The following is a 20,144-nucleotide window of genomic DNA, read 5'->3' as shown; positions in this document are numbered from 1 at the left end:
ATTTGTAATGATAGACAAGATAAAAGAATATTCGTAGATGGCACCTTGTGCTATCCAGAAAGAGGCATACCAGAACTGTTGCTAGAAGTGAAAATAGCATTGGGAGCAGTGTAGCAATTGTGGACGTGAGTATATCGAAGTAGACCGTGCACAATAAGTAAAAGGTAAGCATAGAAAAATTTTGTAGAAAAAGTTCTGGAGTTTTTTGAATAGTCCTCATAAGTAAAATGGACAAAAATAATTTATGTCTATTACATTTTTTCTGTTGTAGGAAGCTGTTGGTTAGCCCAAAGGATCGGCGTGTAGTAATCGTTGAATCTCTCTTGTGCCCAACAAGTTTTCGAGATACTTTGGCTAAGGTCTTCTTCCGGCATTTTGATGTGAGTATCTCTCTCTCTCTCTCTCTCTCTCTCTCTCTCTCTCTCTCACACACACACACACACACACACACACACACACACACACACACACACTCACACTCACGAAAACTGTGCCAATGTTATGACATACAGTAGTTTCAAAATGAATATCAATAGAATGTAAATGGAGACAGTGTTTAATTGCTACATGGCAAGGATAGGCAGGAGCAACATTTTACTCATATAATGTTTTCATTCCAAAAGCCAGACTTTGTGTCACCTTTTGTTTGTTTCTTTGTTTGCTGCTGTTTGTTAACCCTTAACTACTGTGGACCAACTCTCACACCACTACAATTTTTTCTCTCATGATATTTTGCACAGTCCTGTGAAGTGAAATGGACTAGACAGTGTACCTTCCTATTGGTTGACAAGCTACACATGCCAGAACTCTTGCATTATTGCTGCTCTTTGTTTTGTGTTTAAGGGTCTTGAGAGGCCTTACCATTGTGTTTGTGTGTCATTGTTTTGTTGAGTGCCATCATTTCTCCATGGTGCAGAGAAATGGCATTTTGTGGGACATGTTTTACATAAGAGAGATGTGAATGTTCAAGAACAACTTAGTGAATCCTCACATGAAGACTTTGATTGCTGTGATAAAGACCCTGATTTCAAGATCATTTGTGATCGTGACGCTAATTCAGAGCACCCATCTCCCACCTCCTGGAGGCTCACGGTTCTTTCGTGAATTTGTGTATGGCTCACATGGAGCCCCAAGCTATTGAAGCCCATTCATCCTTCCTTGGCTGCATTTCCTTCGCCGTGCCCCTCCCTCCTTATCCTCGCTCTTTCCTTGCTGCCTCCTCCTTTTCCTCACTTGATGTTCTGATTTGTGTTGACCTTGCTATCCATCTGGTTCGCTATATTGCTTGCAGTGTTTGTTCCACCTGCCTGTTCTCTTTTCTCCTTTTTGGCATTAAGGTCTGTGCTGGAGGTTTGACCTCCACTTCTAAATTTTCTGTTTTTGTGTGAGCCATGTGGGGAAGAACTGTCTCCCTAGCATCTATAGTGTGAATTCCTCTTCCCCCCCCCCCCCCTCCTTCCCTTGTTCCTTCCCTGCCCTAGCCCCCTTCCTCTCCACTAGTTCACCAGCACGTGTAGCCAGTCCATGTTGTGATGGAGTTATTATGTACCCATCTGGCTGAGCCCCCTGACAACACAGGGAGCACACTACTGATAGCTGAGCTGTTCCCTCCCCATGTATGCCAAGAGGTGGTTGTTTGTCTTCCTGAAACATCGGAACACCCAGCAATGGCTACCGTGCCAGGCAGCCCTTGCTGTGGCTGGTTGGTTGCTGTGGCGAGAGACCCTGATAGGAGTGGGGTAGTATCAGGACAGATACTTTGTGCTTGAAGTGCATGAAGCTACAAAAACCAGGCTGTCCTCAAACAGGTGTCTCTTTGAAGGATGAAGAATCATTGAATGCTGCATATCACCCAGCAGCCTGCCCTTCCCTGGTTACACTATGGGAGGAGGGCCAGGCTCGCAGTCTTGGGATGAAACACTTTCCTCACTACCTCGTCTGTACTAGAACAGATGGGGCACATTTACTGCCACAAAGCCTTTTTTTTGTGGAGAATATTGAGGACAAATTTGATGAATTGGAGGCTCTCAGTAAGATGCAGTGGGACTCCTGTTGATTAAAACTTCTGCCACCCAATCTACAGCTCTCATGCTTTAATCGCCTTGCCAATGTCCCAGTGTCTGTTATCCCTAATCAATCTTTAAATATGGTCCAGGAAGTGATTTTTCTTGTGGACCTCATCCTGCAAAATGATGATAAGCTCTGGGCTAATCTGGAATGATGCAACGTTAATTTTGTTTGACGTGTGCAGAAGGGATGCAAAAACAACTGCACCAACATTGGTTCCTTCATTCTGACTTTTGGTGGGATACCCTCCCAGAGAAGGTCAAGATTATTTACTATAGGTGTGACGTGAAGCTGTATGTCCCATCACCTGTGAGGTGCTTTTGGTACTTGCATTTTGGGCATATATCTTCCCACTGTACAGCAGACCCTCTGTGTGGTGACTATGGACACCCACACCATCAGGAAATTCCCTATGTTCCGCCACCTGTGTGTGTCAGTTGTCATGATCACCATTCCCTTCACTTGCCAGATTGCCCAGCCTACAAGAGAGAAGAAAAGATCAAAGATTACGAGTCCCTGGATTACCTGTCTTATGCTGAGGCTTGCCAAAAACATGAGAATGAGAGACCCCATCCGGTGTCACTTTCTTCAACTTTTGCTTCTGTTACATACTTCCCCTCCTACCTCATCCTTACCCCAGCCCCATTCCTCTCTCCCCTCCCCCTCTTTGCAGATCAGACCATCTCCCCTCCAGGAGCTGCTCCCCCTTCCCAGCCAAAGAAGTGCCCCACTTCTTCTGCACCTACTGGTGATGGGGTTCCTCCCAGAGACCCCTCTCAACAGTGTCTCTCAGGCTGGAAGCCTACTACCACAATTCTGCCACAAGACGCATCATCTATGTGCTCCAAGGTCGCTCACTTTCTTTCACTTCTGGAGCTTGCAGAAGCCTGTACTCCCTCTGTGCCCTGCCCTCTACCTCCAAAAGAGGAGGAGGAAGAGGAGGAGGAGGAGGAGGAGGAGGAGGAGGAGAAGAAGAAGAAGAAGAAGAAGGAACATAAGTCCCAGGACAAGGCTCCCTCAGTGCGCCCGGAGATACCGTTTCCCCATCGCAACCAGAGTCTGACATCTTATTTATGGATGTCACCCCATTCTTGTTGGTGACAACAGATGATAGAGTGACATGACCACCTCTTGGTTTCTTTATGTCTAACCTGGACTCTCGCCACATGATAAGCCAGTGGAATTGCAACAGATGCTATCATCACCTACTGGAAATACAACCTCTTGTTTCCTTCCATTCTGCATTCTGTCTTGCTATTCAAGAAATGCACTTCCGTGATTACCACTCGTCAATGTTTCATAGTTCTTGGGCATTCTGTCGGAATTATGTTAGCTGTGGGATAGAATCTTGTGGGGGGGTTTCAGTGTCAGAAGTGACTGGATCCCCCTTTGTACCAACCTGGGTAGAGTGCAAATGACTCCGGCAATCACCATATGCAATGTCTGTCTCCCTCCAGGTAGGCCACTTCCATGTGTTACCTTATTACAGCAACTCCCACCCCAGTTCCTCCTCCTCGATGACTTCAATGGACACCATTCCTTGTGGGGGAGTGCCGCTTCAACAGGTAGAGGTCTCCTGATTGACCAGCTTATTACTGACTTTGATTTGTATCTCCTCAATGACGGTTCTCCTCTCGTGACCTCCCTGCATTGGTCACCCCATGATGATCTTTGTGAGAGTGACCAGTTTCTGGTGATTCTATCATTACCCTGCCACCACCAGGCAAACAGGCCCCCACATTGGGCGTCCACAGGGCCAATTGGCCTTTATATACATCTGTTGTGCACTTCGACATTTCTCTCGAATTGATTTGATGTGGTCATGCAGGGCGTCTCTGCCACTATTCTTCATGCTGCTGGCTCTGCTGTCCCCCTGACCATGTTACCCACTCGTCGGCCAGTACCATGGTGGACCACGGACATAGCAGTCGCTGTCCAGGACCTCCAACATGCGCTGCAGCGATTTAAAAGACACTCTTCACAAAGGAACCTCCTCGCTTTTAAGCGTCTCTGTGCCAAGGCTCATTACCTTACTAAAAAGAGTAAAAAGGAATGCTGGGAGTGGTATGTTTCCTCCCAGGGGATACATGCCCCTTCCTCACAGGTTTGGTCCCAGCTCCGTAGCCCTCTAGGCCACCAGCAACAGTCAACTATCCAGGTTCTTAGCCTCCAAGGTGATCTGTGCACTGATTTGTTGGTCCTTGCAGATCAGGTCACTTTCTCACACAATTTGTGATGGCATCAACATCCTCTTCTTGTCCTTTTACCTTTGTCCAGCAGAAATGCTGAGTTGAACAGACCTCCCCCTCTGTTTCAAGTGTCGCCACACTGAACCCTATAATGAACGCTTCACTGAATGGGAATTTTTGCAGGCTTTTACCTCTTCACATGGTACTGCCTCACTTCTGGATTCCATCCACAACCAGATGATCCAACACTTGGACTTTACACAGAGGCAATATCTACTCAGTGTCTTCAACCTCATTTGGTTCATGGGTGCTTTACTGTCACAGTGCTGAGACAGTATATTTATCCCTATCCATAAGCCCAGGAGAAACCTAACATCTCTCAACACCTACCGCCCTGTTAGCCTGATGAACGTACTTTGTAAACTGCTCGAGAGGATGGTTAGCATCCGATTATGTTGGGTACTCAAATCTCAGGCCCTGTTGTCCCTATATCAGTGTGGCTTCCAGGAAGGATGATCTTCAACTGACCATTTACTCAGATTGGAAACAGCGATCTGACAGGCTTTTTCTAACTGCCGGCACCTTGTCGCATTCTTCTTTGACCTACATAAGGCATACAACACGGCTTGGCACCATCACATTTTAGTTACACTTGATGACTGGGACTTTTGAGGCCCCCTTCCAGTTTTTATCCACAAGTTTTTATCCCACTGGTTCTTCTGGGTTTGAGTTGGCACATCGTTCAGCACCCCTCGGATTCAGGTGAAAAGTATCCCACAGGGTTCTGTGTTAAGTGTCACACTCTTCTTCATAGCCATCAATGGGCTTGTAACTTCTGTTGGACTTGTGGTATCTTGAGGTTGTATGTTGACGAGTTTTGCATCTGTTGCAGCTCCCATTCAGCAGCATCTGCTTAGACCAGCTCCAAGGCACTATCCAATGTGCATAGGCCATCTCCCATGACTAACACTTCCCTCCTTCCAAAACATTGATTATGCATTTTTGTCGTCAACCCACAGTACACCCCAATCCAGAACTTTATTTAGGCAACAAGCTCCTTGATGTTGTAGCACTGTCCCCTTTTTTGGGCCTTGATGGTTGCTCCATATTCACCATATGCAGAATACATGCATGCAGAAGTTTAATGCTCTCTACCTCCTGGCCCACACCTCCTGGGGTGCAGAGTGTGCTACTCTTCTTCATCTTTACTGTGCTCTTCTCTTTTCCAGACTAGATTGTGGTAGTCAGGTTTATGGCCCAGTGGCTCCTTCCACTCTGAAAATAATCAACCCTGTTTAGCTTTATGGGGTGTGTCTGGGTATTGGTAGCTTTCGCACTGGTCCCATTGACAGTCTTCTCGCAGAAGTGGGGATTCCCCCTCTACAAATATGACAGAGCTAACTCCTTGTTTCTTACGCAATCGCCATTCGCCGATTGCCTGACAATCCTGTCAATCCCCACCTCCAGCCACTGGAATGCTCTCCGTGTATTCCCCACCCCACCCCCCTCCTTCTCCTTGGACAGCGTTCTAGACTACGGATTAGGACCAACCTATTCCAGAGTTCTAAAGTCTCTGTTGCCCCTATTGTTTTGCGGCATCTTGTATGGTCCATCCTTGCAGAGTTCCAGGATGCCACCATCTTCTACACTGATGGTTCTAAGATGATAGATAAGGTGGGATACACTTTCATGTGTCCCACTGGCTTAGACCAGCATTTATTGCTGGGATCATGTAGTGTGTTTACAGCCGAGTTACTAGCCATCTACGGAGCCCTCCATTTTGTTTATCAGGCCTCCATGCACAGTATTTTGATATTTGCCGACTTAGTGAGCAGCCTGCAGGCTGTCAACCGATGCTACCATCATCACCCTTTGGTCTCTTCTATCCATGACCTCCTCTCTGCCCTTTTCCGTGTCACCTGTCCAGTTGTACTTCTCTGGATCCCAAGTCATGTGGGCATTCCATGGAATGAACTGGTTGACTGTTTGGATAGAGAAACAGACACTAATGCACCATTCCCTTCATGATCCCAGGTGCGGTTATGCAGATGTATCTCAGATCTCTGTGCCCAAAAGTGAAATGACATCTGCTGTGCTACAGCTCTCAGTAAAAAACTCCACACAATCAAGGAGTCTACTGCAGTTTGGCACTCTTCCTTCCACTCCTGTCAGAAGGAGTCCACTGTCTTATACCATCCAAGCATTTGCCATACAAGGCTCACTCACTGTTTCCTGTTGTGTACAGGACCACGCCCATAATGTGGTTTTGGAGCCAGACTGACGGTATCTCATATATTGGCGGACTGTCCCCTTCTTATGGCCCTTCAAGCTAAGTATAGTCTTTCAGATTCCTTAAATGTAATATTAGCAAAGTATTCATGGATGGTTGAACTGGTCCTCAGTTTCCTCCATGAAAGTGTTTTTTATGTTCAGATGTAAGGTTTTGCTTTACTCCTGGAGCAGGGGTAAGGTGCTTATGGTTGGGGCCTCTCTCCAAGCTTTCTCAGTCTGGGACCCGTGACCACTCCCCCTTCCAAAGCCCGCTCTGTTTTCCTAGTTTTTAGATTTTCACTACCCTTTCATACCTTCTACTGTTTGTGTTTTAACTTTCTGTGATTGGATCCGTCCACTTTTAGTGGACCCCCTCTCTTCCATGTGTAACTTTGGAATTGCAGGACTGATGACCTCACCATTTAGTCCCCCTCCCCCCCAACCAATCAATCAATCTTTCTAATTCAGAACAGGAAACAGAAAGTGATGGAGATATGACAGCTGATGATGATGTGGAAGCTTACTACCTCAGTAAGATCAGATGTTTTTGCTGGAGAAAACAGCAGTCACCAGCTAATGTAAGAACAAGGCAACAAATATTGTCTTGCAGATTCCTAAACTGGACAGACAGTGAAAAGTCTCAAAGAAAATGCTGCTATTTTGGAGATACAGAAACTGTTCTTTACCCAAGATATTCTAGATGAAATCATTTTAGGGACAAATCTGAAGATAACTAAGCTTAGAGCACAGTACGCAAGTGATCGCTTATCCTATGTACAAGATGTTGATGTCATTGAATGGAAGGCACTGATTGGGCTGTTGCACTGATTGATCTGTTGATGTATTCAGCCATTTTCATTTGGAAAACAAATTGGTTTAAGCTTATTTGCAACTGATCGGACAGGCAGAGATGTTTTCAGCTGCAGTGTTAGTAAAGAAAAATTTCTCTTTCGTTATATGCATTATGATTTGATAATCCAGATGATCAGGAGGAGAGAAAGGAAGTAGACAAGTCACCAGCAATTTCACACATCTTTCGGTGTTTGATCAAAAACAGTTAACTTTGCTACTCTGTAGGTGCAACAGTTTGTGTCAATGAAATGCTTGTACCTTTCCACGGAAGGTGTGGGTTTAGGGTGTGTATGCCATACAAACCAGCAAAACATGGCTTGAAAATTTGGTGCTTGACTGCTACGGTATACAGATTACATGTATAATTCATACATTTATTTCCAGAAAGGCAGCCATGGTCATGTGCCTTCAGATTATGAGAAGACCACAGTGTTCCCACACAGGCTGTTTTTCGATTGGTGAAACCTAATACATGGAGAAATACTACAGGTGACAACTGGTAATCATCAGTAGGAGTAGTCAATGAACTTTCAAAAAGAGTGGTATGTCAAGCTTATCCAAAGGCAGAAGTAATGACAAGATCGATCTTCAGGAAGACTCTAGCTAGAGAGGTCTTGCTGAGCCTCATATGAAGTGTAGGATTTCTATAAGATGCTTGCCACAAGAATTGAGTGACGCCATCAGAAGAATACTTCCCTTCCAAGATAAGTCGCAGACACAAAAAGAACAGTTAAAAAAAGAACTCATCTGAAGAGGAAAACAGCATTTCCCTGTTAACAGTGTGCCGTTCCGATTTGTTTGGAGTGTTCTAGCAAGACCTGTGAAATGCATGCTAGATGAAAGTGACTGAAATTTGTACTTGGTTTTTAAAAACAAAATGTGGCAATTTTTTTCCATTATTGAATTGTGGAGTGCACTAGTCTTTCTACTGTGAAACAATGAGCAGTAAACTCAAAGCTGACTTTGCATCCAATTTCTCATAAGTGAAGTGTGTTTTTCTAACTAGTTAGTTTGTGAATATGAAATATTATCTCTTTGATGATAATCTATGAGTAGGCAGGGAACTATCTGCTGTTGTTTTTGTAACACATAAATTAAAAACATACTGCAAGTTTTGCCGTGTTTTATTTGTCTAAATGTTTAAAATCCTGTGTTGTTTAAAAACATTCAAATTTCCACAAAGTCTATTTCTTAGAAGTGCAATGAATGACAGTCATGAAAATATATATTCAGCAAAACACTGGTTTTACCTATAAAAAATAAAAAGTTGGTCTGAGAGACCCCTCCATAGCAACTATGTTCCTGTTCGTGTCCATTGTAGTTAAGGGGCAAGTAGAGAAATAATGTTTCCCCACATTTATTTCATTGTAATGAATGTACTTACCTTGTTTCAACCTTCAGCTTGTCTTTGCATCTTCATTGTTAACAAATCATGTTTGTGCTGTGTGACACAGGTGGCCTCGTTGTTGTTTCTACCATCACAGTTAGCAGCTCTCTGTACACTGGGCACCGATACAGCACTCCTTGTTGATTTGGGGTATCGCGAAGCCACTGTTGTCCCAGTGTATGCAGGTGTTCCAGTGCTTCGTGCTTGGCAGGCACAACCTATAGCAGGAGAGGCAGTGGAGAGGTAAATCTAATCCCAGGATTAAGTGTAAGTTACTACTGTAAAACACTATTAAGATTGTGTAGAAATTCAGTTTCCTAAACCAGACTGCAGGGTGTTAAAACCATACTGAGCGCATTTCTCTTCCTGGAACAACCTTTGATTCATTTTCATGAAACCGTAAGTATTCTTTCCTGTGCTGCATGAATATCATGAGTAAGAAATACTGGAACCTTAAGACAGTTTGATCAACTTTACAGTCTGTATGATAGTCACACTGTGTTTCACAGACATGACTTTTGCAACATATGTTTCAAAAGTTGGGCCAGAAAGTTTTAGAGACAAATAAAAAATATAAATAGTAAAATGAGAAATGTATTAATGTTTGCAAATGTTTACCCTCATGGGACCTGATAGATGATACCATTTGTCTTTCCACCAACCATCCCAAACTACTTGTGTTCTGGGCACTAAATGCAGTACAATAATTTAAGAAACGTGTGTGTGTTTGTGTTTGTGTGTGTTTACAAGCCCACGCACATGACAGAGTGAATAGCCCAGAATATACTAATCAACTGAAAATAGCCATTCAAGATGTCAAGAACCTAACGGTGCTCCAAAAGGATAGGCTAAACATGGTTGGCAGTGTTGTGTTTGTTGCTGTTAGAAGTAGTTTATCTGGTCACTAAATTTACCCTCAATATGTTGGCGGAAGTACATCTTTGATTCCGGAGTTATGCGCAAAACATCATCCGAAATTGGGCTAAACGCATCCTTGGAAAATTATTTTGAGCAGTTAGTTTGTGAGCCCATGCGAATAGTAAATGGTTGTGAAAACACACTTGACCTCTTAGCAACAAATAATCTTGAGTTAATATAGCGCATCAATATGGACACAGGTTTGTCATAGAAAGATTGTATATTGTAACCCCCAAATCCTCCAAAAATAAACGAAAAATATACCTATTCAATAAAGCAGATAAACATTCACTTGATGCCTTCCTGAGAGACACTCTCCACTCCTTCCAAATTAATAATATAAGTGTGGACCAGATGTGGCTTGAATTCAAAGAAATAGTATCAGTAGCAATTGAGAGATTTATACCAAATAAATTAACAAACGACAAAGCTGATCCTCCTTGGTACACAAAACGGGTCAGAACACTGTTGCAGAAACAACGAAACAAACATGCCAAATTTAAACAGACGCAAAATCCTCAAGATTGACGATCTTTTACAGAAGCTCGAAATTTAGTGCGGACTTCAATGCGAGACGCTTATAACAGTTTCCACAATGAAACTTTGTCTCAAAACCTGGCAAAAAACCCAAAGAGATTCTTAAGTATGTTAGTGGCAAGAAACAATCAATGCTTTCTCTGCGCAATAGCAATGGAGATACTATCGAAGACAGTGCTGCCAAAGCAGGGTTACTAAACACAGCCTTCCAAAATGCCTTCACAAAAGAAGACAAAGTAAATATTTCAGAATTTGAATCAAGAACAGCTGCCAACGTGAGTAATGCAGAAGTAAATATCCTTGGAGTAGTATAGCAATTAGGCTCCTTTCAGAGTATTCTGATGCATTAGCTCCATACTTAACAATCATATACAACTGTTCGCTCGATGAAAGGTTCGCACCCAAAGACTGGAAAGTTGCACAGGTCACACCAATATTCAAGAAAGGTAGTAGGAGTAATCCACTTAATTACAAGCCCACATCATTACCGTTGATATGTAGCAAGATTGTGGAACATATATTGGGTTCGAACATTATGAATTACCTCTAAGAAAACGGTCATTGTCACACAGTCAACATGGGTTTAGAAAACATTGTTCTTATAAAACACAACTAGCTCTTTATTCTTATGAAGTGTTGAGTGCTATTTACAAGGGATTTCAGATCAATTCCGTATTTCTGGATTTCTGGAAAGCTTTTGACACTGTACCACAAAAGTGGCTTGTACTGAAATTGCATGCTTATGGGACATTGTCTTATTTATGTGACTTCCTGTCAGAGAGGTCAAAATTCGTAGTAATTGACCGAAAGTCATCGAGTAAAACAAGCGAATTCTGGCGTTCCCCAAGATAGTGTTATAGGCCCTTTGCTGTTCCTTATCTATATAAATGATACCTATATACAATGTTCAATTTTATAAGCACTAGTATTAGCATAAAATAAATATAAATCACACAGAAGACATTGAATTATAGTTCAGCAAGGTAAAATGAAACATCTTTTGTTGGTAAATTAATGAAAGTGTAAAATAAAATACACAAGCTATCAGGCTTTTTGCTAATAAGAAATCATGTTCTCCAGTACTACGTAACATTGGCAGTTACGTTACATCATACATGTGCCCTGGCTCATTATATATCGCAAAGTACAGAGATTAGCATGGATGAAAGAACACTGCACATGAAACTTGTGTTAAAATCTCTGTCCTCTTGATATGTAAAATTTGTGTAAAAATTCTACCTTTTAACAAACTGTTAACTCTGACCAGCAGGCATTTGGTATTTGTCATTATTTGTATTATTTCAGATAGTTCTCACAGAAGTAAACTTAGTCTTTATGTATGATGCTTGAGACAGATATTCTTTATGAAGACAGAGAAATGCTGCACGTGGCAGGCACTGTTCCATATGCCATTGTTCGGTCCTCTCTGAACCTTCTCATAACCAAGTCATGCGGCATACATTTCCCCATATGTCCTTTGTATTTTAGGTGTGCTGCAATTTCCCTATATTATTTCAGGTGGAATCAAGGTAATTTATCAAACAAGATCACAATCAGATTATTTACTCAACCTTCTCCAGGTGGACCTTGCACTCTGTCTTGGTAGGGTGTTAAACTCTAAACTTACCTTCCTTTCTTCATATCCTGGCAGGAACGACTTTTCATTACTGAATGTTTGCAGTGGAGTATGCATTAGTTTCTCTGAAAAAGTTTATGGATTCAGTGCTGTTTATCAAAAGTCAATGCTCCACTTGTAGATGATTAACTGTGTAAGAAAGTTTTAAGAGTGTGAGATGAACCATCTCCAGAATCGTACCTACCTTACATTTTCATCATAGTTCCAGAGATACATAAAAAACTATGAACTACAAAGTTCTGAAAAATTTATAAAATTATTTAATTGAACAGATAAAAATCTACTCACCAGCTTGTAGTCTTCTCCTAGTAACTGATGAAGGAAGAGGGAGAGGGGCAAATGGGAAAGGGTAAAAGAGGAAGAGAAAGTTAAATAGAGGGAGGGGGAGGGAGGGAGGGGGAGAGAGAGAGAGAGAGAGAGAGAGAGAGAGAGAGAGAGAGAGAGAGACTCTATCACTCTATTGATCTACATGGAGCAGGTTTGGTTTGGACAGAAGTGAGAAGGTAAAAGGCAAGATAAGGCTGTGGGAACAGGTTAGCAGAGGTTTACAATAAGGGGCTCTGAGAGCACAGGATGTATTTAAGAGACAGTTCCCATCTGCACTGTACAGAGAAACTTGTGCTGGAAGGGAATATCCAAATGGCCTGCATAGTCAAGCAGCTGTTGAAGTCATCACATTGTCAGTGGGATTTCCATGCTTTATTTTCCTTGAAAATCAGGTCATGCACTGTTGGCAACAAATCTCTCATTATTTTCTTTATTTCTGCCTGTACAAAATGCGATAAATTCATTTCAGATTACTCAATTAAAGGAAAGGAAGTAACAGTTAACTACCAACTCTTAGCTTATGTGCAATAACCACAATTAATGGGCTCAATAGTTTCCTAAAGATGTGTCTTACACTCTGAAAACTTTAATACTGTCTTAATAAATATTTTTATTTCTGTTTTCATGTTAGAATTAAGTAATTGTACCTTTCTTGCAGTAATGATTTTGATGTTGTTGTCCCAGAATATTTTGGAAGGATTAAATGGGATCTGTTTATATGACAAACAATGGAAAATATAAGAAAGCAAGTTTTTTTGTTATTTGCCATGTCATTTAAATGATGCACATTTCGAGTAGAGATCACAAAATTTCCTTTCTTATTTAATGTGTGTTACTTCAGTTTAGAAGTAATGTATTACTTTTTGTTTTCAGGCGCATCAGAGAGCAACTTGCAGCAAGTGAAGGTAGTCCCTGTGGCCTGAGCAGTGAGCAAATTGAAGACATTAAGGGTTGGTAGCAACAAAGCTTCTTTTTTTTATGTTACAGATATGGTACTTAACAGGGATTTTTCCTTTTCCTAGGCAATCTTGTAGATTTTTTTAGTGCCTTTTTTTGTTCATAAACAGTTGCTTTGTCTACAACTCTGAGTGGTCACCATGCCTGACTGCCTCATGGTCAGTCCCTGATGCCAGATGGTAAAACCATGTTTTGACACCAGTGACATTGTTGACAGCAATTTGAACTGCCAGAATCAAAAACTATAAATAATTGGTTGACAGAGCTATCCAGCACCTAGGTTAGATAGTATGCTTTGTTTATGATGTAATTTCTACTGCTTCAGTCACTATTTACTAACATTTAATTAGCATGAAGTGATTCAGCAGCATACTGCCACCATTGTGTGTGTTACAGTTACATGTACATTAATTAACCTGAGTTTTGATGAGATTCCTTTACTGGGTGTGCTAGTGTGATAATGTATTAAAATATAACTCTGTACAGAAAGATACGTAAGTGGGCTTTATGTTTTAAATCATTTCCTTTGTATATTTACTCATACTTTTGCTGGAAGTTGGTCGTCACACAGAGCACAGTAACAGTCACGTCACAACTTAACACTTTCACATTCATGTGTTTGTGTCATTCAAGAGAGTCTTTGCTAATAAGATAAACTACTTTGAGTTGCTAGGATAGTCTGTACAATGAAGATGAAACCTTTATATATAGATGTAGTGATGTAATGGCACTTATTAAATGATATAACCATTTTTTAAATACTGAAATAAGAATTTGATAGTATAGAGATTTTTAAAGAAATTTTTCTATTACTTTCTAGCTAAGCATTCAGCAGCCTGTCACAAAGTACTGTGCCTTGATTGAAAATGTCTAATTCTTCATACAATTCTATTTGGTGTCCCTTGTCCATTTTATGTAATATACGAAAATCATTCATGATGATATGGTATGGGTGGCCAGTGTTCTTTATGTGGGTGATTATTGCTGATCTAGTATAATTATTTGTATGGTGATTTAGTACAATTGCTTTCATGGTGGACATTTTTTGATTGATTGTATCTGTTTTGGAGGTCTCCTAATTTGACCTTTATAGAGTGGTTTTGTATGTATGACGTACTACTTTGTAAATGCGTAATGGTGTTTATCTATATGTTTGTTTACGTTGCGTCCATGTGTTTTGTGTTGTGAAAGCAATGTTAATGTTGTGTGATCTGAAAATATTTGCTATTCTGTGGAATAGTTTGCCTAACTGTGTATGCTTGACACACACACACACACATACACACACACAGTCTCTCCCATAATCTGCAAAAGAGAGCACTTCTTGTATTGATGATTGCAACTGACATTCTTAGTGGTCATTCTTGAAATACATTTACTTCTGCGCTGGTAGCTGATTAACACTCAGGCTTATCTCCATCTTTAAAAAATTATTGTGGGTTGCACATAATCAGTTCAGTGAGAAACTGCGGCCTGAGTGTAAGACCACTGCTACATGCAGTTGCTCTAGTCTCATGAACTCACTTTGTAATCATAAAAAGGTGACAACAGAAATACTTCTCTTCTAATTCAAGGGCTGATAGTGTTTCACTGCTATTTAGGCATGGCAGCAGGGGCTCTGTTTTTGGTTCTGACAGTCAGAAATTAAGGAAACTTGAATTAAAAGATAAGATTAAATGCTTTTATTATGTGTCTTTTAGGCATTCCAGTATTGGACCAGGATTGTCAAAAGTTTAAGTTACCTATAGTGCATTGCATATTTATAAAAGTGCATTTTTGTACATTCCATTGTTGCATTAAAATTTTCTGATCACAATACTCTCTCTTCTTGCAGTTAGAACTTGCTTTGTGACAACGCTGGAACGCTCTCAAAAGCTAAGTGAAGTAAAACCACCTCCTTCTGTGGACTACCCAGTGGCATGTGGACGCCATATAACAGTTCCTGGAAACTTGCGGGAAACTGCTTTTGAAGTTTTGTTTGAAGAAGATGGTGACCAGTTGTCTCTGTCCAATCTCATATTGGATGCTATACTGGAGGTCATTGTTCTCTTTAGCTTGAATGTTCACATCCTATAATTTTACATTAATACCATTTTTGTCGGCAATTTGAAATCATTTTTCTGTAATACTTCTATTAAACTAATGTTTAATGTGAAACAACACAGTTCTGGTAGTGTATTACTTGAGATATTGAAAAACCTTGGTGCATATCTGAAATGACATGAAAACTGAATTGGACTAAGGAGTCATTCAGCCACAGTTAACATACATGAATTTATAGTTGTTTCCTATATGCATCTTCTACATAACAGATACGACAGTTTGTTTAACAGAACTATTTAATTTGAATTTATATCGCACAAGTTGTGACGGTAGTTCAAGAATAAAGCTAAGGACATACCATCTGAGCTTTAAGTAAAGAAAGTGTCCTCATGGCATTACAAAGGACACATTCAGAAAAATCCATCTATCCAAATGGCATTCATATTGCAATGAATCATATGATTCCCAAATGAATTCAGATCACATGCAGAGAAACTAAAGCTTCTGCATTAGTGAAGGCTTTTGTGAATGTATGTAAAAGAGAAATATTTGGAACTTTGGAAGACAGTGTCATTTTAGATTTAAACTAATGAACAACCCTTTGATCTGGGTGTGGAAAACTTGGATGTTCTAACATAAAGTTCAGGTACATGTCTTGCCTAGAGACACACAGAACGTTTTTAAGCTTAGCTTAGTAAAGAGACTCCATGTATCAGATTTTACTTTAAAGAAGTCTATTATTCTCTTTCTGCTGAGCATAATCTCATTCATAATGTATAATGATGAGTTAATGTTTGGAGTCAGTGTTGGCTGCTTCATAGTTTTTTTCTGGTATTGTTTTTAAGATACATTTTTCTAAAAGATTTATGGTCTCTGATGCTGTCCTGAAAGGGCTACTAGATATGTAATTGACAGAAGAATTTTCTCAAGTGCTTCTATTATCTCTAATCACCCTCAGATTTTGCAAATGTGCCCACCTGACACTGTTAAACTGTACATACAGGACACTTTTTATGTACCCCCTCTCCCCCCAAGCAGCATAAGAAAATAGTATTCTGTTGGGTGTGAATATATTGAAGTTTACCACTATTCCATATTCACTGAATACACAAACAATGAACAATAAATACAGAATCGCACAGTCCAAGAATTGACCAGGTCTGAGGTGGTTGTTGTCACCCCAAGGCAGCCGGCATAATACACAGGTCATACAGAGTACTAGCAAGAATTGCAGTTTCCAATGGAGTGCCTGCTTATATCGGGCAGGTCTGCCACAGGATCCCACCAGGTGACACAGCGATCACTTCAAGGGTGTGGCTCCTTTCCGCCATTTGTCTTATGGGGGTCACTCGCAACTTGCAGTGCCATTGACGGTGCAGGCCACAAGTATGGATTGATTTTGGACTGTTGTGATAACTCCTCCTCACTGTCTGTGTCGGTTATGTCAGCATGCACATGGGATTGAATGGAAAGGAGCAGACTAACATGGCAGTAAGGGAAGCCTCTAAAAATCTGAGTATGAGCTATGGGAGGTACAAAGTAACAAACTGCAGTAGATTCAACCAGCAGTCATGTGCTGGAAGACAGTCCTTTAGTCATACAGACTTAAAGAAGTGATTTTAATGTATTTAAGACAGGTGACCTCTTTTGGCAGGAGCATGGGGCATCTTTCTTTTATCATTTTATTTTTTGTTATGATGAGAGGCCAGAGTCTGACCTTAATGGAGAGCTGGGCCCAACAATCAGGAACGTGTGAAAAGGTTTTAAAAGTGGATGGGAGGAGGCTTTAAGATGTGGTAAATGAATGATTAGTTGTCAGCAATAAGAATATTTTAGGAGTGTGTGTGTGTGTGTGTGTGTGTGTGTGGGTGCGTGCTTTTTCTGTTATTGGGATATCACTATTTGGTTGCCATAACTACTCAATTACTGGTGAGATATCTATGTCATTACAAAGACAAGTGCAAAATAGTATGTCTTCTAATTTAATTAGTTGTGAGATGAGTGTTGAAAAAGCATCTAATTTTGCCATAAAGTACTATGAATAATTCATTACAATAATTTTTCAATTTTAAACAGTGTGCAACAGATGCTCGTCGGCCGCTAGCAGAAAATATCTTCATTGTTGGTGGGACAGCAATGGTGCCTGGCCTCCGTGCCAGGTTACGGGATGAAATGAGGCAGCTTTTGGGTTTGGAGCGTTATGCCAGTAAGCTTTCATTGCCAAATCTGAAATTTCACAGAGCCCCTGCCAAAGAAAATTATGCTGCATGGCTTGGAGGTGAGTCTCTTGCAAGAAAGTTTTTAGTTATCAAGTAGTGAGGAAAAATTATAACTTTGCAGCTGAATTAACTGTAAGTAATGTAATCAATGTCTCTATAAAGGTTGCCAAATTTTAGACATAACTGGTTAACAATAAACATGTTGAATCAACTATCAAAAGTTTTATATGTAATGAATAATCATAATTCCTTTTTCAAAATCTAAGAATGACAGGGCATCTGCACTTACTACTATTATGGTGATCAATGACAGACTTTGGTCTGTGACTGTGTTATGCATGCACAAAGAAAATGTGACTGTCAATGAGTTCTGAAACAAAATCTTTGTATTCATTATGTTATTATAGAAACTTTCTCAGTTGTGATTTCTCTGTAAAACAGTTTTGTTCACAATATAGCAATCCAGACAAGAAGAGGGCATAGGGCAATATCAATTGACAATTTATTTCTAAATCATCTGTTTTTCATGAACCAGTTGTGAGCTCCATAATAAATGGTTTGTGTAACTATAAGGTCAGATGGCTGCAACAAAGTATCCCTATCAGTTAGGTTCAGCTAAGAAAGAAACATACAGTTTTACATATGCACAAGTGCTAATCCAGTTATGTGCTGGAAGACAGTCCTTCAGTCATGCAGACATTCAGAGAATTTATGAGATGAACAATGGAAAGGAGTTTATCAAGGACATGTGATCAATGAGAAAGTTGATAATTTTTCTTAAATATAAACTATTACAAGAAGATAAGAGAGAAGTTTTATATTCACTCTTAAATATAAAAAACTACAAAAAGATAATTGAGAAATTTTATATTCTTTTGTAAATATAAAGTATTACAAAAATTTTCATTTGATTTCATGTGACTATATCTTCCACATTAATGAAGGGAGAAACTTCAGGTCGATTTTGGCTTTCGTATAGAGGTACAAAGTTTTTATTTCCAAAAGAACCCTCTGATTTTACAAGAGTGCATCTTTTACATGTGTGAACATACAATGTTTCTCTACTTTTTACAATTACTTTTAGGATCATAGTTTTCATTTGCTTCCCATAAATGTTCATTATGCCTGTCATCAGGTGTAGGACAAGCATTCAGATGATAATCACACTGGTATCATACACTTACAAGCATATCTGAAGTAATGGCATTTAATGCTGTTGCTTGGTGGCATTACAGTTCATCCCAAGTTTTTATAAGGGGAGGCTTATAGTCTTTTGCAACAGCCCTGTCCCCCTTTTGAAAACCATGGTGAGATCAGGCAACATCTGAGGCCAATGCTGCAATACAAAATTCATACACATCTTATGTTTTAGTGAGTTCAGTGCCACACTGCCAACACATTGTTGTAACTGAATTGCACCTTTTGAGACAAGGAGTGTAAAAGACGTTTTGTTGCTGTGTTATTGTGATCTTCGCCCAACGCACATAGTGAGTGAGTCAGCTAGCTGCACGAAGGAGAACTGTAACAGCAGTCACATGAAGTGGTAACTTACATTGGGGGCCAAGGTAAACTTTTTAGTTTCAATGCATAAATAAAAATTTAAACCAGGTTTTATCTTCAGTGATGCAGAAGACATAATGTGAGAAACTTGTTGAACTCTTTTTGAAAGACCCTTAACTTTCTTACAAAATAATAATCCAGTTTTATGTTACAATGCATCAGGAATGATAAGAGCAGAAGCTGAAGGAAAGAGTGGTTAACACCATGGATCAAAGCAGCTTGTCCCAGAAATTCTTTACTGTGGTGTCAAAGTGGCAAAACCTGTGCCTTAGGTCCAAAAAAATCAAGAACAAAGAAAAGTTATTGGAATAAATTTGACAAGGCGAATGCTATCCAATTTCCTGGTGATATTAGCAGTGAGGTAGATTTTAACAGATCCGAAGCATTGGCTTCTAAATTCAGTGAATTCTTTATAACAGTAACTGAAAACACAAGGACTAAAACTGATCCACTGAAAAAGACTTAAGATTTATATGATAAGAAAAGCTCTGTCAGAATTTAAATAATTTGGGAGTAAAGGAGACAACTTATCAAATAATAATCACAAAAATTACTAGTCCACTGGAAAGTGATAGGTTATAATTGTATTTTAAACGAAGTACTAAAATCTTGTGCTGACTTGGTGGCACCCCCATTGAGTAATCGTAGTATCCTTATAATGAGTCAATGTGTATTTTTGTGAATGATGATGTAGGTAGCAGTAACACTCATTTATAAAAGTGGAGAATAGCAAGTGACCTATAATTATAAACCCATCTCCCTCCTCCTCTTGTTCTTGTATTCAATTTAGAAGACAGTTCACAAGAAAATATTGAACCACATTTCAGCAGCAACTCAGTCCTGCTTCTTTGAAGGCTTTTTCACTGAGAATACAATATACGATCTTGTGAGCTCAGTTCTGGTACAAATAAATGAGATTTTTTTTTAAGCCATGGTCTTTCATTGAGTAGTTGATAAAATTCTATGAGGCTAACTAAAATGGTATGTCATTAAAGGCAGTCCCCTTGCATGGATGATTAACAATAAAAAACAGAGGTGTTACATTAATGTGACAGGGATATGAATAAAATGGCATACCGCAAGGTTCAATATTTAGCCCCTTCCTGTTCTTGGCCTGCATATGTAATTTATCTGGAACATAAAGGGACTCTTTATAAATGGAGAGACTTAATGGTGACACT

At 40.0% G+C, this 20,144-nt stretch overlaps 1 protein-coding gene across 1 annotated transcript in view; it reads left to right on the top strand.

Moving 5' to 3' along the window:
* LOC126281867 (actin-related protein 10-like) overlaps positions 1-20,144 on the top strand; it is a 45,892-nt gene that overhangs the window by 19,125 nt on the left and 6,623 nt on the right. Inside the window, exons 3-7 of the mRNA XM_049981137.1 lie at positions 272-380; positions 8,834-9,009; positions 13,058-13,134; positions 14,976-15,178; positions 17,261-17,462. Of these exons, the coding sequence (XP_049837094.1) occupies positions 272-380; positions 8,834-9,009; positions 13,058-13,134; positions 14,976-15,178; positions 17,261-17,462 (767 nt within the window). The remainder of the gene's footprint in view (positions 1-271; positions 381-8,833; positions 9,010-13,057; positions 13,135-14,975; positions 15,179-17,260; positions 17,463-20,144) is intronic.

This window comes from Schistocerca gregaria, chromosome 7 (genome assembly GCF_023897955.1).
Source record: "Schistocerca gregaria isolate iqSchGreg1 chromosome 7, iqSchGreg1.2, whole genome shotgun sequence".
Classification (NCBI taxonomy): Eukaryota; Metazoa; Arthropoda; class Insecta; order Orthoptera; family Acrididae; genus Schistocerca; species Schistocerca gregaria.
This window is presented reverse-complemented; position numbering and strand designations above follow the sequence as displayed.